General features: G+C 57.6%; 7 protein-coding genes across 7 annotated transcripts; all 7 read left to right on the top strand.

The window, feature by feature from the left end:
* Positions 1-1346: 1346 nt before the first annotated feature.
* Positions 1347-5822, top strand: LINJ_19_0160 (conserved hypothetical protein; the record flags this gene model as incomplete). The annotated part of the gene is made up of 1 exon (XM_003392372.1): positions 1347-5822. The coding sequence occupies one exon, from the start codon at positions 1347-1349 to the stop codon at positions 5820-5822; it is 4476 nt and encodes a 1491-aa protein (XP_003392420.1).
* A 1528-nt stretch (positions 5823-7350) lies between these two features.
* LINJ_19_0150 (metallo-peptidase, Clan MG, Family M24) lies at positions 7351-8493 on the top strand (the record flags this gene model as incomplete). Its single annotated transcript, XM_003392371.1, has 1 exon — positions 7351-8493. One exon carries the CDS (start codon positions 7351-7353, stop codon positions 8491-8493), a length of 1143 nt encoding a protein of 380 aa, XP_003392419.1.
* Positions 8494-10784: 2291 nt separating this feature from the next.
* Positions 10785-11627, top strand: LINJ_19_0140 (putative mitogen-activated protein kinase; the record flags this gene model as incomplete). Its single annotated transcript, XM_003392370.1, has 1 exon — positions 10785-11627. One exon carries the CDS (start codon positions 10785-10787, stop codon positions 11625-11627), a length of 843 nt encoding a protein of 280 aa, XP_003392418.1.
* A 2308-nt stretch (positions 11628-13935) lies between these two features.
* Positions 13936-15831, top strand: LINJ_19_0130 (putative protein kinase; the record flags this gene model as incomplete). Its single annotated transcript, XM_003392369.1, has 1 exon — positions 13936-15831. The coding sequence occupies one exon, from the start codon at positions 13936-13938 to the stop codon at positions 15829-15831; it is 1896 nt and encodes a 631-aa protein (XP_003392417.1).
* Positions 15832-16973: 1142 nt separating this feature from the next.
* Positions 16974-17735, top strand: LINJ_19_0120 (conserved hypothetical protein; the record flags this gene model as incomplete). Its single annotated transcript, XM_003392368.1, has 1 exon — positions 16974-17735. One exon carries the CDS (start codon positions 16974-16976, stop codon positions 17733-17735), a length of 762 nt encoding a protein of 253 aa, XP_003392416.1.
* A 1009-nt stretch (positions 17736-18744) lies between these two features.
* Positions 18745-19434, top strand: LINJ_19_0110 (QA-SNARE protein putative; the record flags this gene model as incomplete). The annotated part of the gene is made up of 1 exon (XM_003392367.1): positions 18745-19434. One exon carries the CDS (start codon positions 18745-18747, stop codon positions 19432-19434), a length of 690 nt encoding a protein of 229 aa, XP_003392415.1.
* Positions 19435-20455: 1021 nt separating this feature from the next.
* LINJ_19_0100 (conserved hypothetical protein) lies at positions 20456-21331 on the top strand (the record flags this gene model as incomplete). The annotated part of the gene is made up of 1 exon (XM_003392366.1): positions 20456-21331. One exon carries the CDS (start codon positions 20456-20458, stop codon positions 21329-21331), a length of 876 nt encoding a protein of 291 aa, XP_003392414.1.
* Between the last annotated feature and the right edge of the window lie 1287 nt (positions 21332-22618).

Here is a 22618-nt window from a genome sequence, read left to right as displayed (position 1 = left end):
CCACTGCCCCCTTTCAAAACTACGGAGCTAAGCAGGAAGAGTGCATCACTTTAGTTCCTCATAGGCGCAGCCCGCTGAGGGGCTATTTTTTTCTTTGTTCCCCTCTTTGTTGTGGGAACAGATAGCACCACGCAGGGCTGCGTAAGTGCCAATCGCTCGACCACAGAGCGCTGTTCTGTGAGTCGAACGGACACCGTCTAAAGCAACAGAAGGGACAAGGATCGTAGACAAGCACTCAGGCAGGAGGAGGTCGAGACAAGCAAAAGAAAATAAGCGCAAGGACTGCTGCAGGGGCACGCATATTTTCTCTCTTCTCTCACTCCCGAACCCCTCTGCTGAACACAACACTTGCCACGTGCGAGGAGTGCCTTTCCATTATCCACTGCGCTGGCGCACTTGAATGCAACACACATTGCGAGGGTGAGCGACGACGCCCTTCGTTCCCTTTTCGTCCTCTCGTTCAGGCGCGCGCGCGGGTGAGCGTGTAAGGAGGTCGGGGGAGGGGCAGATTGTCTGCGCATCGGCGGCTGGTACAGTGGCAGAAGCAAAAACGAAAACGTGAAGAGTAGAGAAGCGGCAGCAAAGCGTTGGTGCTGTCTGTCTTCCGCATTCTCGACGATTTTCAGGAGGCTTTCGGTGACGTCTATGCAAGAAGTCTTGCCTCACCGCTAAACGCTACTCACAGACGCCCCACCTCAGCTTCTCTCGTTGTCTCTGCCGTCGCTACACGTCTTTCTGCTGTTGACCTTAACACAGCAACGACATTCTCAGCAGAGAGAAGCCTTTCACTCATACGTGCATCATTGGCAGTAGCACTGCCGTGCTGCATCTCCCTCACGCATATCTTTTCGCTATTTCTGTTTGTACACCTTTTCTTCTTTCACAGTTCCCTCCAGCTACTGCGATTGATCTTGTGTGTTTTTTTTATCCGCATTCCACGTTTCGCCAACGTGAATTGACGCCCCTTCCGCGAGAGACGGCGAGTTGGGGGAGGGCGAGGAGGGAGGCGTACTCCTGCCCGTGATCTCGAGAACCTTTCGTCTTGTACTGGTGTGCCAACAACCGTCGTTCTCTCTTGTCCTTTTTATCGCACCTTCTGTCTCCGTTGCTGTGCGGCGCATCGGGTAAAGCAACACCGCGTGAACGCGGGAGTCGAGACAGACACGGAAAAAGAGAGTACAGCGCCTATACCCCGCCCCTTCGGACGCTTATACCTCCTTATGTTTTCTTTTCTTTCTTCGCTTTCGCTTGTTGCCTCCGCCCCCTACTGCGGAGAAGCGTCTCCCTCTTCCCGCTTTCCTCTCGTTTTGAGTGTCTGCCATTATTTCGATCCGCTCACGTGCATCATGGCCCGACGCGCGCTTGCTGCTCTGCTGGTGGTGCTGTGCTTCCTGCTGGCGAGGAGCGAGGCTGCCCTCACCGCACCGTTTGGCGGCTGCGAAGTCGGCACATCAGGCTATGCGATTCACTCCCCCGGTGAGAACGACAAGGGGGCGCAGTACTTAATGGACAACGGCATCGCATTTGCTATCCTTCCTGCTACGGTCACCAATGGCGTTGTCACATGGGAGAATGGCGAGGTCGCTGCGTGGATGCCGCCCGACTTCCAAGCTCCGTCTGACGCCCATTACTGCCTCATCTTGCGGAAGAACGGCGCATGGTCCGTCGTATCCATGCCTTTTACGTGGAATCACCTCTGCATCGACGGCCGCGAAGACGGGGAAACGACAACGATGACAACTCAAATGCCGAACACAACGACGACTTCCACCACGACCACAACGCCCGCACCGACGGCCAACCCTCACCTATCGTCATCATCATTTCAATCAGAAGGCTCAGCCTCCAGCAGCTTTGCGTCGCCTATCACGACGACAACTCTGGCTCCTTCTCCGACAACCTCCACCACCGCTGCGCCGCCGCCATCTGTGCCAACGGTGTCGTCGGTTATGCAGACAGTGAGGAGCGTTGTCTTCGCTGCAGTGCCGACGGTGAATGTGATGGACTTCACCTCGAATGTGGTCTACCTTCCGGCGACGGCGACCCTTGTGGAGAGCATGCAAGCACTGCAGGCAGCGAGCATCGTGATCGCGGTACGGTTTGGTGCCACAGGCCCCGTGTCCGCTCTTTTGACGGATGCGACTGCCGCCTCCGTTTCGTTTCATGTGCCACATGAACTGTACAACGTCTCTGTGGTGACCTCGCATGCGCTGTCGCTGGTTACGCTAAACACCGCCGACGTCCTAGTCGTCGGCTCGCAGCTGCGCATAACACCGGTGCTGATCGCACTTCAGCAGATGTCCATGGGCGTGGTACTGAGCGATGAGTCCATCCTAGAAGGCACGGATATCCTGGCGACGGTGCGCTTCGCAGGGGCTGGGACGGCGTTGCTGTATACCACGGACGTCTCCAAAGTCATCACATCCACGCTGTCCTTCTCGATGGTCAACAACGGCGCCGTCGGCAGTCGCTGCAAGCCGTCCACCTCGTCTATCCCGTATTTCATCACCCGCTATGACGTGCGCTTCCTCGTGCCGGGCAACTATACGGCGCGAGTGCACGCTGGCCGAAAAAGCGTCTGCGCTACGTACAACGGCAAGAGCGTCGTCGTGGCCCCCTTAGCGATTCAGGGCATCGCTGCGACAACTACGGCCGCCAGTTTTCCTGCAGCAACGGCGATCCCGATCAGGCTGCAGGGCGGCACGACAACCGGCATCGCGAGGGGCGCCTACGCAGCTTTCGCGTCAGCGTCGTCGGACTGCACCTCGGAGGGGGCGAAAATCTCACTGCTTCCAGTGAACTCCTTTAACAGCAGCAGCGATTCCTCCGCCGTGCCGGGCGCCCTCCTTGTCGCAAGCAGCGAAGTTCCCACTGGCAGCTACGTGTGCATGCGGCGCACCTCCACCAACACAAAGTTCGCTGTCAGGTATCACGGCAAGCCGGTCACAGTTGGCGCAGCATCGATGCCGCCGGCGGCCGCCGCCACAGCACCTGTGCTAACCATCTTCAACGGCAGCTGTGGCTCTTTGAACTTACTAGAGTTTGTGCGTCCGCCTGCCAGCGAAGACGACATAGCCGCCTACTTGTCTGCCGCTTCAAATGTGTCAGAGGCCTACCGCGTTTTTCGCTTCGTGGCAGTCAAAGCAGGCGCCACCGCGGCGGACAAGGCGGACGCGTGTCGACGCTTCAAGCAGGAGGCAACGCGGGACGCCGCGAATGGCGCCATGCAGTTCTCCTTCCCGTTCTACCTGCAGCAGACGAACGGTGTGCTGTGCGCCGACGAAGAGTACGTGCGGATCGACTACACGGTCATCCAGCCCACGAACTGGCTGATGTCTATGGCTGGCGTCAGCGACTTCGCCTCCCGCATGTTGGTACTCTCTTCTGGCCCTGAGTACGACGCAGTGCCGCTTTCAGTGCGCAGCAGCCGCCTCGCCTCTGTTGGGTCCGGCACGGCGGTGCGTATCTCTCAAGACGGCAGCTGCGCTTTCGGCTACACTGCCCGCATCCAGTCTTACAACACTCAGCAGTACATCGCCGTTCCGACGGCGTCTGTGGGCGTGTACACGCTTTGCGCCGGGCTGTACAACGAGACCGGCACGTCCATGTTTGTGTCGACAGGGTCACAGGTGGACCTGGCGTCGTACGTTCGGGGCCGACGCAAGTGGATGCATGAAGCAGGAATCGAGAGGACGGAGTGGACGCCATGCGGCAGCGCCTCCACGTGTGGCCTTCACACGCAGCAGGCGTACATCGAGGTGTGCAACGGCGCCGTTCGGCGCAACGTGTGGCCGCAGCGGTTGGATGGCGCCTTCGTGGGTTCCGACAGTGCCATGGTGCTCATGGCCGGCAACCTGTACAAGACGCAGGCGATTGTGCTGATGAACGACGTCTACGTTCCGGTTGCGGCTGCCTTTGCACACTGCCAGCAGTTCAGCTTGCTGCAGCTGTCCACCGACGACGGGGCAACGTACGGCCCGGCTGCCGTGGTACTCGGCAATCACCCCCAGATCGCGCTGAGCCCCGTCACAGATGTCTCCGGCGTTATAGTGGGGTTTGTGCCGTGGAACGCGATGTGCCGCGGCGTGCACACCGGCGCGGATGTGATGGTGGCGCGCACGGCAGCCGGTATCTCCGTGATCGACATAAGCGGGCTGCTGTTTACCAAGAGTGAGGGTTATTATGCCGTGTGCGTGCGCAACGGCGTCGCGTGGGCGCGTGTGACGGACACGTACATCAAGGTTGTCATTGGTGGCGTCACGGTGTACCAGGCCGAGGCAATCAACACTGGAGACGCGCTGGCGAACCAGAAGAGCATTCACCTGTACCAAACGCAGACGGCGACGTGGGGCGTGGCGGGCACCTTTTCTCCCTCCGTGAGCCTCCTCTTGAAGCTGGTCTGGATGGACTCCACGTGCACGATGGACGCGGCGTACACGGCAGCCCTTCGCTACATCTCCCCCAGCAGCGCCCATGCAACAGTCGAAGCGTCGCTGATTGCCGCCGCGCCGGCTGGCGTCGCATCACCGACACTGTACCCCTGCTACACGGCGAACACGTTCGGCAACACGGCAGCACCGATGCCGTTTGAGGAGCACCGCGGACGCTCCATCACGGTCACGCAGCTTACCCTCTCTTCGCTCTTCTATCTCCCGTACCTAGAGCTCTCCGTCTCGGCCCCGGTCGACACACGCATCCTCCTCACGGAGCCTCAAGATCCTCCGATAACGCGGGTTTCCCTGCGAGTGACGAGTAGCCAGAGCGACGTCCCCCAGTGCGGTGCTGCCGCTACGTATGCGACAGTGCTGACCATTGAAACAGACGACCTCGGGCGCCGCTGGATGACGGTGCCGGCATGGGTGCCGCAGACCTTGGGTGGCAGCGGGGCCACTAACGTGTACTTGAAGATGTGCGCCACGGCATCGAGTAGCGCGAACCCGGAGTTCGTCGCTGTGGAAGCATACTTGGTGCTCAGCGCCAACGCCACCAACCTCGCCGGCAACCCCATGTCTCTGCGGTTGACGTTTCTGCCACTCAACTCGTCCACGGACCTGCTCGACTACAAGGCTGCGCAGTACGCCCTCGTCAAATACGCTGCAACGGAGCTCAAGGTGCCGGAGACGGTGGTGCTGGTGGCTTCCCTCGGCAACAACGCTTTTGAGCTCTTCATCGACGATGCGCTGCAAACCGGCGCAGCTCCGCAGTCGACGTTGACGCCAACGCAACAGCTCTACCAGACCCTCGCAAAGGGCACCAACTTGCCTCTATTTTTGAATGGCCGCGACAACGCCACGGCCTGGTTTGCCCTTGCCAAAGCGGAAGCCGTGCACCTGGTTGACCAAACCTCCGTAGATGACTACCCAGCGCTCGCTCTGCCCGTGTCGGGGTCTGCAGGCAAGTCCTTCAACTACACCGGCCTGAGCATCGCGCTCTTCTGCGTCGTCGTCGCGCCTACCACCATCGGCTTCGTCGCCTTCTCTGTTCAGCAGACCATCCCGACCCTCTCACACTCGCGCTTCGGCAAAAAGACGGCGGTGTGCGTGGAGACTGGCGACTCGCCACCGCCGCGCAATCCATGCTCGCCGATGGACCTGGAGGCTGATGGTGGTGCCAAGAAGGATGAGGCCCGCGACGTCCCTTTAGTCGTGCCGAGAGCGGAGGACACCACCCAGTGCCCGCTCTACGATTCGGACGACGAGGGGGCGACGCACGAGATGAAGGACATGGGCACTTCGCCACCTCTGCGCAACGACACATTTGCCATGGCACACCGGAAGGGCGTCTCCTCCCGGTCGTCCGTCGAGGATGAAGAGAGGAGCTAGAGCCCGCACGGAGGCGTGTGGACGAACACCACGCCGCCACCTCAGCTGTGTGTGTGGAGAAGTTCTGGCGTTTTTCCTTTTACAGCTTTTCTCGGCCCATTATGTGATGAATGATTAATTTTGCCGATTAAGCAATTCACGTTTCACGTGTGTAACTGTGTGTGTGTGTTTATATGTGGCTGTGTGTGTGTGTGCCCGTGACGCTGTCGGTGTCGGCAGCCGTATGGGCATCTGTGCGTACGTGCGTGAGTTTGTGCGCGCGACAGCGTGTCGCCCACCTTCTTTCCCCCTCCTTCTCTTATTTTCCCCCTCATTTCTCCTTCCCACTTTCTCTTCCTCATATTCTTTTGGCTTGCTCGACATTTTCTGTTTCTGCCGGCTCCTATGAGGCCGCTTTGCTCCTTGCAAAGACGTGCTTAAGCTGTGGAAAGGAAAATTTGGGGGAGGAGGTTGATGTCTAGTGAAGCCGTGCACGGACGCTGCGAGCACGTGCGTGTGAAGGGGTTCACGGTTTGCTCGGCGCGTGTGGTGATGGTGGTGCGACGCTGACGGGTTCGTGCATAACACAAAACGAGCACCCAAGGCAAAGAAGGCAAAAAAGCGAATAAGTCGATCATGGCCCACCCAAGGCTGCACACCTGAACGGAGAAGAACTGATGCGAGCAAAGCAACAGATCTGGCCGCGTGTGCGTATGTGTCTGTAGGAGTGTCAGCCAGGTGCCCGTGTGACTGCGTGTCTGCTTAGGAATGCATAGCAGCCAAACTGGCTTGCGGTAGAGAGGAGGTGGGAGCCCGTTCAAGCATGAGGATAAAAGAAAGGAAGCTTGTACACCACCCTTTTCCTCCCTACCTTTGGTACCACTCTCTCTCTTCACCTTCCGCAGCTGCAGCGCTGCACTGAAGGATGGTGTAGGGTGACGTGCGCTCGACGCGCATCGCACCTGCTCTTTGCTTAACGCACGGCCGTTGCGTGTGAGTGACACGATGAGAGGAGGGGTGTCGGTGCTGGGTGCGTCAGATGGTATGCAGCGCCTCCATGCTTCATTCGTCGCCTCTTTCCTCATCCTCGGCCCCCTCCCCCCGTTTTGCTCACCATATCGCTGAGGTGTGCATCTCCTGCCTTTCTTGCCCCTGCCCCCTCCCCCCCCGCTCACTCACGGTGATGCGCGACACCTCCCTCATGTGCGGCCGCGATTCCCTTTTCATCACTTCTGACGTTTCCGTCTTGCCACTCTCTTCGCTATTCTGTGTGACACACGTTCCACAACATCAATATTTTACGCGCGCACGTCGCTGCATGCTTTGCAGTGAACTTGCGTGCTTCCTTCTGCACTCCCTTTTGGTTTCCTCTTCTTTGAGCTCATCACCGCCGTTTGACTGCCGCGGGCATTGGCGCTACCGCTTTCCTCACTCTTCCTCCCCTCAGCATTTTTTTCGTACACACGCACGCGCACGAGAAAGAGACGCGCGCCGACAGAGCAGCCTTTCTGGACTCTCCGATAACTAAACGCAACCCCCCCTCCCCCCAATGCCAAAGAACACCGACCAGGAGGAGTGGGAGGATTACGGCGACGAGGAGGTGCAGGATGAGGAGGAGGAGGACACCACCATCAACAACTCCGACGTGGTGGTGCGCTACAAGAAGGCCGCCACGTGGTGCAATGAAACGTTGCGCGTGCTTATCGATGCCACAAAACCTGGCGCCAAGGTGTGCGACTTGTGCCGCCTCGGTGATGACACCATCACCGCCAAGGTCAAGACGATGTTCAAAGGCACGGAAAAAGGCATCGCCTTCCCCACCTGCATCTCGGTCAACAACTGCGTATGCCACAACAGCCCTGGAGTGTCAGACGAGGCGACGCAGCAAGAGATTGCGATGGGTGACGTCGTGCACTACGACCTGGGCATCCACGTGGACGGCTACTGCGCCGTCGTCGCGCACACCATTCAGGTGACAGAGGACAACGAGCTCGGCAAGGACGAGAAGGCGGCGCGGGTCATTACAGCGACGTACAACATCCTGAACACGGCGCTGCGCCAGATGCGTCCCGGTGCGACCATCTACCAGGTGACAGACGTAGTTGAGAAGGCTGCGGAGCACTACAAGGTGACTCCGGTGGACGGCGTCCTTTCGCACATGATGAAGCGCTACATCATAGACGGATACCGTTGTATCCCGCAGCGCAGGGTCGCGGAGCACATGGTGCACGACTACGATCTCGAGAAGGCGCAGGTTTGGACGCTAGACATTGTTATGACCTCCGGCAAGGGCAAGCTTAAGGAGCGCGATGCGCGGCCGTGCGTGTTCAAGGTGGCTCTGGACTCCAACTACTCTGTGAAGATGGAAAGCGCGAAGGAGGTTCAGAAGGAAATCGACTCCAAGTATGCTACCTTCCCGTTTGCCATCCGCAACCTGGAGGCCAAGAAGGCCCGCCTCGGTCTCAACGAGATGGCGAAGCACGGCGCTGTCATCCCGTACCCTATTCTCTTCGAAAAAGAAGGCGAGGTCGTCGCCCATTTCAAGATTACGGTGCTCATCAGCAACAAGAAGATTGAGCCGATCACCGGCCTGAAGCCGCAGAAGGCCCCGGCGCTCGAGCCGTACACGGACGAGATGCTGCTTGCGACGAACAAGCTCTCGCTGTCGCTAGAGAAGAAGGCGGCAAAGTAGACGGCCGTGGCATCCGTGACGCTGTACTGCGAGCTTTCTTAGGCGCACGTCTCTTGTGAGGCGTACACTTGTGCTGTTTGCAGACGAGGCACCCACTCTGTTCCCCTCCTTCCTGCTCCCTTTCTTCGCTAATCTCCGCGTTTTCTCTGACGATGACGTCTCTGCCGGAGTGTGGTGAGGCGCGTGAGGGAGAAACTGCCCACGCGCCTGCCTGTGCATACGCGAGCACGGTAGGGAGCGCGGTGGGGGGGGGGGCGTGTCACGAGTACGAAGCAGGCTCGATCTCTGCGACTCTTTTCTTTCTGTAAACAGGAACGTAAGCAACCAACACGCAAAATAAAAATGAAGTGCGTATTCATCGTTGGCCGGGTACGCGCGCGCGCGTCTCCTCCGTCTCTCATTGAAAGGGGCGGAGGGAGGATGGCGGGGGGAGGGGCGCAGAGAGCGATCGTGCCTGTGCGTGTTGAGTGGGTGGGGACTATGCAGAGCGCATTGGAACGGCGGAGAACGGAGGGGGAAGGGCTCGGCAATTGTGTGTCGCCAGCGCTTTCTCCCTCTTTCCCTCCCTCGTGTACCCCCCTCTCTCTCTGCCTTTCTCCTCTGCTTCTTTTGCTGTCTCCCCTTTCACTCATCACGTGTGTCTCTGTATGACGCCTGCGTGTACCTGTCTGCGTACGTACATACGTGTGTTGGTGTGTGTGTGTGTTAAGAGTGCAATGCGGACGAGTCTTCCTAAGAAGGCATGAAGTGCACGAGCAAGAAGCCAATCAAACCCCAGACAAAAAAATATGATCACAAGCAGCGCACAACGAACTACCTACACGGCTATACGGCATGGAGAGTGCTAAAAATGTGTGTTGGTATGCGCGGCTTCTGCCCATTGTGTGCGTGGGTGTGCGTGCGCGTGTTGCTCGTGAGGCGATACCCGACGGCGCAACCACAGGGTGCAAAAGGGAGCCAAAAAAAAGGAGGTGGCCTGTGACCATCTTACCGCCATCTTCACGGTCATTCACAAGGACTCCTTTGCTTCGCTACATTTTACAAGTTCCACGTGTGTGTGTGTGGGGGGGGGTGGGTGGGGGCAGAGGGGACGGTGCGTACGTAGACGTCGCCTACCTGTCATGCGTGTGCAGTGTGTATCGTTGCAATCTTCTGGCCCTGGTGCACACCGCACCTGTCGTTTTCTCCATCGCTTCCACTCTCCTTCGCTCAATTCTCTCTTCTGCTTTACGCGCCGGCTGCATTCCTGTGCGCACCCATTCAACACTCATCAGCCTGAACGCACAAAATCTGACGCAGTTTCCTCGCCCTCCCCTCTGACACGCGCGTGTGCGCAGCTTGCTCCCGAGTACGTGTGATCGTCGACTCATTCATACGCACCGGCGAACAAAGAGAAATTTATCTCCTCCACGTCCACCAAGACACACGCGCATCACCACATACATCTCTGCATACGCGGCGAGTAGAGTCACACGCACGCAACACAACGCCAGAAGAAACGGGCAAAGCGCGCGATTCCTCACGTCTACATACGCCTACCGCGTTGCCTCCTCTCCTGCTCGTCGGACACAGCGGGGTATTTCGCTTTCGGCGCTCAACCGCTGCAGTTTTCTTGCTTCCTTGAACTGTTTTGGTGTTTGTGTGCGTTTCTCCTCTCCCCCTTTCCCATTATTGTTGCCTCCGTCACTCTTTCTCGCTTTGTCTTGCTGTATTCGCTACCGCCACCCCAGTGCGCTCTTTGCCAACGGCCCCTGCCGCGTATCCCCATCATCGACATCAAGCGCTCTCTCCTCCCGAAAGGTCTGTTCTGTCTGTTTTGTTGAGGTTGCTGTGCTTCTTTCTTTTTCGAAGATTTTCGCTCGTTTATTTATACACCGCACTGCGCCTCCCTCCCCCCTCTTCGCATTGCTTTCTTTCCTCTTCCCCAGCCCACCGCGCTGTATCGAATTCACCATCACCTCCGCCGCACCCACAAACGCCCCTTTCCCCCTCATCCCTTCCTCTCTTTGCACACGCGCGCCCTTTTTTTTGCGAGTGCGCAGTGGAGTGTCGATCGACGACGCTACGCTTGCATGCACATCACCGCCGTCAACTGAAGCCCACCGAGAGAATACGCTTCTTTTTCTTTCGGCCACTCTTAGTCCCTGACGCTGCCACTCCACCCCCTCCCCCTGTTCTGCTCCTCCAGTGAGAACACCACCCACACATCACACGAGGGGGCCAAAAAGTGCGATAGAGACGACGACCCGAGACAGCGTAACGTGCACGGAAAGATTCGTACGCATCCAGCAATGGCGGCGATTTCAACCAAGGAGCTGATGGAAGTGACGCTAGGCAAGAAGCTCGGCGCTGGCAGCTTCGGCTCGGTTTTTGTGGGTGTGCTTCCCAGCGGCAACTTCGTTGCGGTGAAGATACTGGAGCTCTCAGATGACGCGCCGTCAAACACGGAGGTGGAGATTCACCGGAAGATGGTGCACCCCAACATCATTCGCTATCTGTACAGCCGCATTGATTTGGAAAGCACGCCAAAGAAACTCTACGTCTACCTGGAGTTTGTGACTGGTGGCTCGGTGACGTCGCTGATGAAGAGCTTGCCGAATGGCTGCCTGCCCTATGCAGTAGTGCGCGTGTACGCACGGCATATGTTCCAAGGATTGGAGTATCTTCATAGCAACCAGGTTGCCCACCGTGACATCAAGGGCGACAACGTGCTTATTTCCATGGACACAGGCACGGCAAAGCTAGCGGACTTTGATCAGGCAAAAATCATGAACACGCACGGCACCTTGCGCAAAGCGGCGACGGCGACGTTGGCGGGCACGCCATACTGGATGGCGCCTGAGGTGATCACAGACGAGGACGGCTACGATCCATTCAAGGCTGATATCTGGTCAGCGGGCTGCACCGTGGCGGAGATGATCACAGGGCGCGCTCCGTGGACCCCGATGCCGAATGTGATGCACATCATGAACAAGCTGGCGCTCTCGACCGGCTGGCCTGATGCGGTGCCGAAGGACGCCAAAGAGCTCGGCTCGCAAGACGCGTACGACTTCTTAGACTTGTGCTTCCAACGAGATGTATCGAAGCGGCCGCCAGCCGCTACTCTCCTTAAGCACGTGTTTCTCCGAGTGTGATGGCGCTGAGGGATGAAACGATCCAGTTTCCCAAATCATGGCAGATAGTGCATACATATAAGAAACCATTCACGGCTGGCTCTGAAAAAAAAATGGTGAGGAGGTGCGATGGTGATTTCTCAGGATGTGAGGTGAAGTCGGAGAGGGGTAGAGGGGGCGGATCGTTGCAAGCTTGGATGGGTGCGTCTTTCCTTTTCCCTGTATCTCTGCATGATTGACATTGACGTAATTGCCCATTGCGGTGCCTCACGAAGGTCCCCCTCCTTCTATCTGTCCACCTCTCTTGAGTGTTCATGTAGTTCTGTGCGCTGCACTGCTTCACAAAGGGTGAGCGTAGCGGTATGCGTGAGCCTGTGCGCGTCCGCCGTGTAACGGTGGCTGTAAGCCACGCTGTGCGCATTTTTTTTCGTTTTGTGCTCTTTGGCGACTCCGCGCGTGCACTGCCGCGATGTTTGCGCTCCACCAAACTGAGGTGCCGACCTCATTTTGGGTGTTGCTGTGTCGATCGCTGTGTCTCGTTTTTTTTTTTCTTCTTTCTGTAGTCCTTTGTTTTATGATGAGCTATGTGTGTGTGTGTGTGTTGGTGTTTGCATATTTTGTGCGCCTCTCTGGTGTGGAGCGGAGTTGAATGGGCTTTGGTGAGCTGAGGTGTGTGTAGTACTTCACGCCACCCCCTCGTGATGTCGATCGTGTTTTATCTCTTTTCAGTTTTTCCGATGCTTTCTCTTGCACGTGTGATTGCTGCATTTTGATGATTTTATCTTTTTTTTATTGTTGCTTCTCTCTCTGTAGCTCGCTTTTTTTCTTTGTTTCTACTCCCTTGCGGTCTTTGCGGTATGCATGCGCGTGTGTGTGTTATTGTTGCGCACCCATACATCTCCCTCTCTACGCCCACGCCCCTCGCTCCCCCGATCTTTCTGTTCGTATGTCTTTTTTTCTCGCCCAGCGGCAATCAGGGCCCGTAGGCAAGTATGATGAGTTTGTCTCTCCCCCTCCCTGTGTACACGTGCTGATGGACCGAGGTCCTTCCTCGCGTCGCACCGCGCCTCCTCCTGTTTTCACGCCCTTTTGTTTTCGTCATCGTCTATTGCACACATGTGAGTGCGCGCGTGCGCGAATGCCCCGAAACAATGTGGCGTGAACTCGCAGGGAGGAAGCGAAGAGTGACAGCAACGTTGTGTGTGTGCAGCGAGCGCTGCAGCTGTGTGCAGCAAAGACACTAAAAGAACCTTTAGAGCAACAGTTAGCGTACCAAAGACGTGTTTCGCAGAGGTGCCCTGACCGTGTGTAAGTGCGCGCGCATGCAAGCAAGGCGAGAAGTAAAGAAAGGTGAGTCAGGGTTACACGCGAGGCATACCCTTTGCATGCACACACGCACAGTGAGCAGCACGCCTACACACAAAAAACTTATCAAAAGGTGACGGAAGTAAAATTGGCGAAATGCGGAGTGGTGTGCATTCTCCGCATGCGCGATCGAATTGCGCTGGGTGCACTCAGTCACTTCAGGCCCTCTTCCTCCTCCCGCTCGCGTCGCTCGACGCCCGTCCCACGGAAAAGGTGTTGCGTGCAGTTTTTATTGGGTCCGCAACGTGTGTGCCGCCACACATCGCCCCCTACTTCCTGACTCCTTTTTGTTTCTGAGAGTCCTTTTCTCTCGAACACAAGAAGGTGGGGGGGGTGCGGCTGTGTTTACCGCCGCGTCCTCATCACAGGCCACACACTGATGACGCGTGCGAGTGTGCTGTTTTCCTGCTCTCTAAAGTCCCCCTTCTCACTTTCTATCCTGATGTTGCATGTGACGTTGCGACGCCACCGTCGCCCCCTTCCCATTCCCCCGCCTTCACGCTCTCAACACACTCACTAACAGATGCATGTGCAAAGCACTCCCCATCGCATCTTCACTCCGAGTCCACGCCACACTTCCATTGTTGCAGAGTCTCCCTTATTGGCGCGTGTGTGCCTGTGATTCGGTCGTCTGTTGTACGAGCACCTTGTGCTAAGCTATCGGGTCTCATTAGAGAGACATCGACGGACAACAGCGCAATCAAGGCAAAGAGCGACATCGCACAAGACAACGCTGGTCTTCCACCTCCTGATTCCAGCATCCGGGCACCGCACACCGATATACTCACACAAGCACAATCAATCGCATGCAGGTCTGCCTTTTCCGATACTCACTGCTATTCACTCACGCCCCTTAGCCCATACGGCTGTTTCCAGCTTTGCTGATACGCTTGCGCAGTGCACCAGATCCTGTCAGTGCCTTCTTTTTCGTTTCTATCCTTTTTTTATCGACGCGCACGCAACCATGCAGCCGAGTAGCGACAACGGGGCGAGCACCGGCGCCAACGTCGTGGTGGAGGGCAAGTACACGATTCAGGATGCGAACATCGTAGGCCGTGGCGCGTACAGTGTGGTAAAGGTATGCACACCGATTCACCCTTACGTCCCACCAGGGTCGAGGCCTGGAATGAAGTACGTGGTGAAGATTATCGAAAAGGAGTATCTCATCTCGCTTGCCAAGGGCGACGTCGATATGGCCATGGCGGAGATCAAGCGAGAGATCGACGTGCTGCGGCACATTCCATCGCACGAGAACGTGGTCACGTTTCTCGAGTACGTAGAGACGGAGAAGCAGTTTCTGCTCTTCTTCGAGAAGGTTCAATGCGGCGACCTGTGTGAACTCATTCTGCAGTCCTCCAGCGGCAAGCTGACGGAGGAGAAATCAAAGCTGTACACGTACCAGATCATCAAGGCGGTGCTGCATTGCCATCTGCACGACATCATCCACCGCGACATCAAGCCCGAGAACTTGCTGGTGAGCGAGGACGACAACATTAAACTGACGGATTTCGGTCTAGCAAAGCGCTCGCGCGGGGTGTGCACCGGCGACTCCCCGAGGGACCCGCTTGACGTGACGGCGTTGATGATGCCGTACCCCGGCTGCGAGCGTCTCTTGGGCAAGCGGGTTGTTTGCTCGGATGTCATCGGCACGCCCCGCTACGGCGCCCCGGAGATGTTCTACGCTAAGTTCACGCAGACCCACTACGACGGCTTCAACGCCGACACGTGGTCCATCGGCGTCGTCACGTATATTACGCTCTCCGGTAGCTTCCCCTACTCGCCGGGGTCGAACGCGTCAGAGAAGGAGGTGTTTCGCACGATCATGTCCACCCCGTTGCCGAAGCCGTCCGGCATCTCGCCGCTGGCTTGGGAGTTTGTGCAGTCGATGCTGAACAAGGACCCGAGTAAGCGCACCCCCCTGTATGCCGCGCTCAATCATCCGTGGCTGGCTGACGTGGTGGTGCAGCGCGGCTCCGTCGTGGCGGCGCAGCTGCGGGCGAGCGTCATTTCGGCCGACGTCGAGTCTGCTGCCGCCCGCTTCGACGAGGAGGCGCGCCGCCTGCGCATATGCATGGCCAAGCTGCAGAGCGAAGTGGCTGCGCTCAGAGAGGAGCGCGACCGGGTGCGCGAGGTGCAGCAACCCGCCTTACAAGAGACCCACACACAGGCCCGTCGTGCGCAGACGCCGAGTGGGCTTTCGCGGCCGCGCAGCACACGCTATCCTGCGTCGACGATTCGCGTCTCCTCTCCCGCGCGCGTTACTAATCACCGCCGCACAGGCAGCCGTGACAGCAGCAGCGCTGGATCCGTTCCTCGTCGCGCCTCTGCGCCGCGCGGGAGGAGCCCACTTGCGCGCAGCGCAGGCGGCGCCGCGGTGCGTCGTGGCACCCCTGCAAGAGCCGGCGGCACCACCCCCGCCCGCAGCGCAACGCCGTCTCGGACCACTGGCGCTCGCTCGGGCTCTGCGGCGCGAGCTATGATTTCCACTCGAGGCGCCACGCCGACACGCTCCGCCACACCGGGCCGCAGCGCCCACGATCGGTCGCGCACTCCACACCGCAGCGCCATATCTGGCACCTCCAACGGCACCACTTCCGGCGTGTCGCACTCCACCAACGCCGTGAATCCCGCCAATGAACTGCACCTTGGCGACCAGGTCACGTACAAGGGCTGCCGCGCTATTGTGCGGTTCAACGGTTCAACCGCGTTCGGTGCCGGCATCTGGATCGGGCTGGAGATGTTAGAGGGCAACGAGGGCACCAACGACGGCTCCTCGTTCATTGACAAGAAGCAGTACTTTACGTGCCCCAAGGGCAAGGGCGTGTTTGTGCGCGCCTCCCAGGTGAAGAAGCTGGGCTGAGGCGTGGGTGCATGTGTCGGGGGGCGAGTGCAGGTGAAGATGTGGGATCGCGGTCCTGACAATTCACATTTCTCTCCCCTTCTCTTACGCTCCTCTCCGCCTCGGCTGCTGCCCTCCCCCGTTTCTCCGTCTCTTCACTCTGTGCGGCGTTCTCGCTTCTTTGCCGACCGTTTGCAGTTGACGTTCGAGCACGCGTTGCATTCACGCACTTCACTACAGTATATGTTGTCGTACTCTTATCATCATCTCTTCCTTCTGGCTTTGTATCTGTGACTCCTTCCTTCTTAGAGGTCTTCCCCGTTTTTTGTGTTCTGTTTCCTCCTCCCCTTTTTCATGTCTCTCCGGTGCCTCTCAGTGAAGCCACTACACACCCTTTCTCACTGTCTCCTTTCCGTCTTCCCTCGTCGTTGCTTCCCTGGTCGATGCTGTATGTCTGCCCGTCTCCGTTTGTTTGTGATGACTTTCTTCCTTCTCTGTGTTTGTCTGCACGCATATGGGTGTGCGTGAGTGTACTAGATGACTGCGTAACGCGTGCGTATGTACGTTTTCCGTAGGACACAAGAAACGAAAGAAAAGAGACCGCGAAACGAATGCGCGAATTGATCGCGCGAATTGGATCGGGAGAGGGGGGAGGTGGCATCGCATGTGTCTCGCCCAACTGCTCCACTGCCTTTGCTTACCCTTGTTCTCTGGGCCCCTGATGGCTGTGTGTCATGACGAGAGCCATAGAGGCGGCTTCTGTGCCGCACGGCTCTCATGCGAATCTCCGTCGTATGTCTCTTGGCAGTCGCATGATGGCCCGTCTCTCTGGATGCACGTGTGGGTACGGCGCGGCATCCCTCCGCGCGAGGGCGAGCGAAAGAGGGATTTGCGAGTGTGCGTGTTGCGGCAAGTGCCCCACAGTGTTGCTGCTTCTCTTTCCTCTGATCTGGTGATAGGGCGGCTTCTTTACCCCCCCCCCCTCCCTCGTCCTCAACGTGTTCCACTGCTTCGCTCTTCTTTATCGATCCATATCTCACTTGGTCGCTGGCGCATCGCCCACATGCGCACGCGACAATGGAAACGAAGGAACTACATAAACACACCAAAAAAAACCCAGTACGATACCTACGTATAGACACAGCGAATCAAGAGTCATCGTCATGTCGCAGAACTTTGGCGACTGGTTCAATCAGCTGGGCCTTGTCACCCGTGCTTCTCTCGTCGCGTCTGTGGGCCTGTCCGCCGCCTGCTCCCTCAACGTGGTGGGTGTCGGCTCGGTTATCCTCACCTCCGAAGCCATCACCTCGCTGCAGGTGTGGCGCTTCGTAACAGCTGCCTTCTACCTCGGCAATTTCTCTTTCCCGTGGCTCATGACGGTTGCCATGTTTGTCACGTACGTCAAGAACAACGAGGAGAGCGACTTCAAAGGCAAGACGGCAGACATGACGTACATGTTTCTGCTGCTGGTGGGCGCCCTCTCCTCTGCCGGCCTATTTTTTAACGTGTACGTGACGAGTTTCTCGTTCCTAATGGCGCTGTGCTGGATTTTTTGCAAGCGACACCCCGAGCAGGAGCTGACGCTCTTTGGATTCTCCTTCCGCTCGGCTGTGTTTCCGTGGGTGTTGATGGCACTGCACCTCGTCATGGGGCAGGGGCTGCTTGCTGATATTCTTGGCATAGTGGCCGGACACGCCTACGTATTCTTCAAGGATGTTTTTCCAGTCTCACACAATCAGCGGTGGCTGGAGACTCCGATGTGGCTGCGGCGCCAGTTCACGCAGCCGACGCACCGCGTCGCCTCCTTTGGCCCTGAGATGCACCCGTACGACCCTCGCTTTCAGGCGGCATGGCGGGGCGAAGCTCGGCAGAGGAGCAGCGGCTTGCACAACTGGGGACGCGGCCAGACGCTCGGTAGCAGCTGAAGTACCGGCGCTAGTTTCCTGAAGTCACCCATGCAGCGGCTGCGATTCCCCGCTCCGAAGCTGAAGAGCGCTTGCAGCCCTTTGCTACTTCTGTCTCTGCTTTGTTGCACGGGGACAGGGGCCCAACCCCGTGGACACACCGTATGAACGGGTCGGAGTGTGTGTGCTTCCCCGATTCCCCGTCCTCGATCTCTTCTTCTCTGTTTGTTCGTCTGTTTCTGTGGGTGTGTGGGCTCCTCTCTCGCGGGCGTGCGTGCTGACGACGTGCGCGTTTGGGCGTTGCCGCGTACGATGCGTGTGTCTTTGATTGGTTGTCATGGCCGGCGTTTTTCGCTCTCGCTCTTGTCCGCTGAACCTCGATCGGAGAGAAAGAAATCGAAAGAGGAGAAAGAGGTACATTACGAAAAGGTGCTCGTGAAATGAGCACACCTCCATCCGATGACGAGCGGCACCCTTCACTCCGCTGTGCTGCTGATCTTGCCAAATATGCAGTGCTGGCGTATTTTTTTCTGAGCAATTGCACGCTGGCACTCGTCCTCTCCTGTACCTCTCGACCTTCTCATTCACGACACTCGCTTTTTTTTCTCATTTTTTCCCTTTGCAACTTTCATGAACGTATCAACCCACAGACGAACACACACCCAACAACATAGTTCCAGTGTCAAGCCGTCCTGTACGTCATCGTGCTCCCTGCTCAGCGCGTTTTGCAACTTTCTTCTTGCATGCTGACGCTCTTCTCTCCTGAGTGTCTCTCCTGTGTGCTACTTCACCCGCTTGTCCCCGTGACTGTCGCACCTTTTTCTGCATCTCCTTGTTTTTGTCTTTTTGCCTACTGCGGCGCATCTCGCGGGCCTGCAAGTGCGCGTGTTCGCGGGTAGGAGGGAGCGGCGTATTAGACGATCGAGAAGTGCTCGCCTAACTGTTTCGTCACGCCGAGGGCGGGCAACACCGACGGCGATCCGCATAAGCATACGCGGTACTCACAAGCAGGGAAACGCACGACAGGAAAATGCCTTTAGAGAATGGAGAAGTCCTTTCACGGTGCGTCCAGCAAGTCGCCAAGGCATGCAGTGATGCGCAAAGCTCCGTGAAAGAGCTGGGGACGGGCCGGGACGCCATTGCCCGTGATCGACTCCGTCGAATCCGGCTTCTCGTGCAGCAGTGCAACAGTCGCGTAGAGGAATTGCTCAGCGATGCAGAACCTTTTCTCGAGTCGCTGAGGCAGCAGTACGCCCAACAGAAGGCAGTTTTCGAGCTCATCAATGCCGAGGCCACGCGTCGGGAGCGGCAGACGTTCCGGCAGACAGATCCGGCCAGCATGCGGGAAGGCGACCTCGACGCTCTAGAGCCGCAGGTGACATTTTGCGAGGCGCGCCCCCTCAATGTGTCGGAGTTTCACACGGAGGAGGCGATTCAGCGTGAGAAGCTACAGAGTGCGCGCGAGGTCGAGTCAGATGTGATGGACCTGAAGATGGCGTACCAGGAGTTCCACTCACTCGTGCATCAGCAACAGGAAAGCCTAGATCGTGTGACGAACAACGTGACGGAGTCCCGCTCTCTTATCGAGCGCGGGCACGATCAGATCCAAGGCGCCACGCGCCGGCAGCGATCTTTTCGAAAAATTGGCTGCATTAGCGGCGCTGTAGTCATCGTCATTATGACTATCGTCATAATTGTAGTCACAGTTGCCACCCGATGACTGTCGTTCGCTTCGTTGCCGTTTCTCTTTTTTGACTGTCCCCATCGTCGCTCTCCCGATTTCCCCTCCTCCCCACTCGCTCTCTTTTTCCTGCGCAGCGGCAGAAACCGATGTGGAGTGCGCGTGTTGTGCAGCGAGCCATACTGAGCACGCCGCTGCAGCCATGGCCTGTGCTTGTGTGCTGTCTCTGCATTTTGCCTCCCCCTTTTTACTCATCACTGCTCGCCTCCTCCTCGCGTCGACGCTTTGCTCCACTTTGTCTTCTGCTTTGTGTTTCTATATGTGTGTGCGTATGCCTGTGCCCCGGTGCAGGCTCGCACGCGACGAAGGCGCTGATGATCGCCACACCGCCATCCGATTTGAGCCGAAATGAAGCGTCACAGAGACACGCGAAAAACAAAAAAAAAGAGATATGTAAACTCAGCGTTGCAAGCAAGAGGCCATGACTCCCGCTCACCGGCGCCGATGAGAATATGGCTTGCGCTGTTGAGCGGAGATCCACGCGCACACAGACGCTTGTTTGTTCCATTGGGCACAAGCGATACCTTTTTCTTTGCTCTCTGTGCATGCATCCCCCCATCTTTCGCAGCGCTCACCTTCACCTTTAGTCTTTTTCTCCTTCTCCTTTGTACTCAAATTAACGGGGATCCGCCGGTGCACCGATCTTCCGGTTTGGCACTTCACTACTGCTTCCCCTCTCCATCGGCGTATGGGTCTCCCAGTGCTTCACTATATTTGTACGTGTATGCACGCGGGTATACCTCCGCGCTCAGTCCACGCCGACACTTGCAGCTTTGTTCATCTGTCGTTTTCCCTTTTTTGCCTTTTGCCCCTTTTTGTTTCGCCTTTCTTTGCCTCTTTCTGCCATTTTCGCCGCCTCCATCTCTCTGTGCATGCAGACGTCCCCGCACTGACGCACAAAGCGGACGCACTGCTTACTACTGCCGCCCACTTTTTTTGTGTGTGCTGTTGTTGCGGTTCATTTCAGCGCCATTACCATCACACGACGACAAGTTCTGTCATGGACTCCGGCTACCCACGACCATCCGGCATCACCGTGGGCTCGCCAGGCTTGCCTCCTGGCAGCTTGGGCTCTCCATTTCCGGAGCAGATGAACAGCCCACACTCTTCCGACGCGATGCAAGGCAGCAACGCCTCTCACGTTCCGTTGACGATGCACGCGGACGGTGGCCAGCACTCGAAGCCACACTCGCCGCCGCTGACGTCGGGGGCGGAAGTGCTGTCCGCCCCGCACCATTCCCACTTAGCTGGCGTGAATGCCCCTTGGGATGAAGACGATGACTGGACCACGCCAGGCGCACCCGCGCAACATTCTGCTTCGGCCGCAGCACCGGCGAAACTCCCACTCCCTCCGGGGAATCACGCTGCTCCTCCGGTTTCCATAGCCGAGCAGACGAACCCCGGCTCCCCCGCTGAGCCTCACCCCACGCCAGTCGCCATGTCGCCGCCGCCGTCGGATGGCTTTATCGCCTCCTCTTCGCCGGGGGGCTCGCCTAACCGCCCGCCCACGCCGCCGGAGAAGCCCTCCGCGGCTAACGTCGCCAAAATGGATGCGCTCAAGAAGCAGATCGCCAGCCGCACCGCCGCCATGGACGCTGCGACGAAGGAGAAGGAGACGAAGATTATGACTGCGGCGCAGGAGTACCTCAAAGCGCTCATGGCAAAGCGTGAGGAGGAGGTGATGAATGCAAAAGCAAGTCACAAGGAGGAGCAGCAGGTGGGCGCTGAAAAGATCAACGAGTACAAGAGGAGCGGTGCTGTCTGGAGCGCAGTGGGCCTGCTGGTGGACTTGCAGAAGCCGAACCAGTACTCCAAAAGCACGGAGCAGATGCGCACCGTGCTCTCCACGCTGAACGCCGCGCCTGCCAAGAAGTAAGCCCTTACAGTGATGCTGCTGATCGGCAGCTGCCGGCATCGTTCTTACAATGTTTGTTTTTCGGTTTTTTTTTATTGCGCCTTGTTTTTCTCTGCGCGCCCTTCCCTCCGCCACGTATTGCATGTCGTCATTCTCCTCTTGTGTTGCATGAAGGCCGAGAGAGGCGATGCAAGGTAGAGCTCTTTTTTTTTGCGGGGAGAAGGGGCGCGCCTTTGTGCTTGTGTCTGCAGTGTGGCAGACGGTGGCGGCAATGCTACCGTGATTTCTGATGCTCTCGAGCCGAGACTTTGCTGAGAATTTTGCGTCTCTCACGCACAGTTCGAAAAAGAAGACTGCACGACGTCTTTGGGGCTTGTTTCGCTATCTTGCAAGGGTTGAGGAGCAGACGAAATTGGGGAGAACGAAGGCCAAAGGAGGAGCCGCGCGGTGCTACTGTATCCCGCACGCGTCTGCTCGCCGTTTCCTCTGACATCGACGCATGTGCCTTTTCGAACACACTCGTTTGCTCTGATCACAACTTTGATGTGCATTTTCCAGCTGTCAGTGTGTGTGTGTGTGTGTGTGTGTCTCCTTACATGCCCTTGGCCGTGGGTGCACACTTTTTTTTCGTTTCCTCGGCGGTTGTCTTTCTTTTGTTATTCCCTCGTTGCGTAGCGTTGCCTGTTTGTGCACGGACGGTGAGAGAAGAGGATGCGTTGAGAGGGGGTGTCCCTCATCTCCCGTCCTCCTCCTCCAGCGCCCCCCTCTCTCCCTCTTCCGTCAGCCCGTTGCTCCTGTACGTCTCTACTCTGTGGGCTTCCATCAGCTCGACACCCGAAACGAGAGAGAAGGTAAAATACACACCCCTCTGTGCGCTGCGGTGTTGCGATCGCTTGTCTGATTCGATTTTCTACTCATGTGCTGGTGTGTCTCTCTTTGCAGGGAGGGGGAAGGAGGCACGGTGTCAACGATGGTGCGGCACCTGCCTTGCGTGCGTTTATTTCTTCCGTGCGGAATCAAATGCATCACCGGTGGCGTTGATCTGAATCCTCGGGTCCCCCCGGCGGCTCCTCTCTGGCACTGCATCCGCTGTATGCGGTCATGACCTCATCGGGAGCCGTGCTTTGGTCACCCTTGCCCTCCTCTTCCGTACTCCTCTGCGCCCCTCACTTCATCTGCGTATATATGTCGACTATCTCTTCCGCGTGCCGACCCTTCTCAACCCTTTCGCTACCCTTTAGTACGCTGGGTGCACACAAGGGCGGCACACACACTCGCCTGCACGTTACCCTCTTAGTCTTTTCGTGT

This window comes from Leishmania infantum, chromosome 19 (genome assembly GCF_000002875.2).
Source record: "Leishmania infantum JPCM5 genome chromosome 19".
Classification (NCBI taxonomy): domain Eukaryota; phylum Euglenozoa; class Kinetoplastea; order Trypanosomatida; family Trypanosomatidae; genus Leishmania; species Leishmania infantum.
Note: the sequence above shows the minus strand (reverse complement) of the source record. Positions and strands in the feature narration are given on the sequence as shown.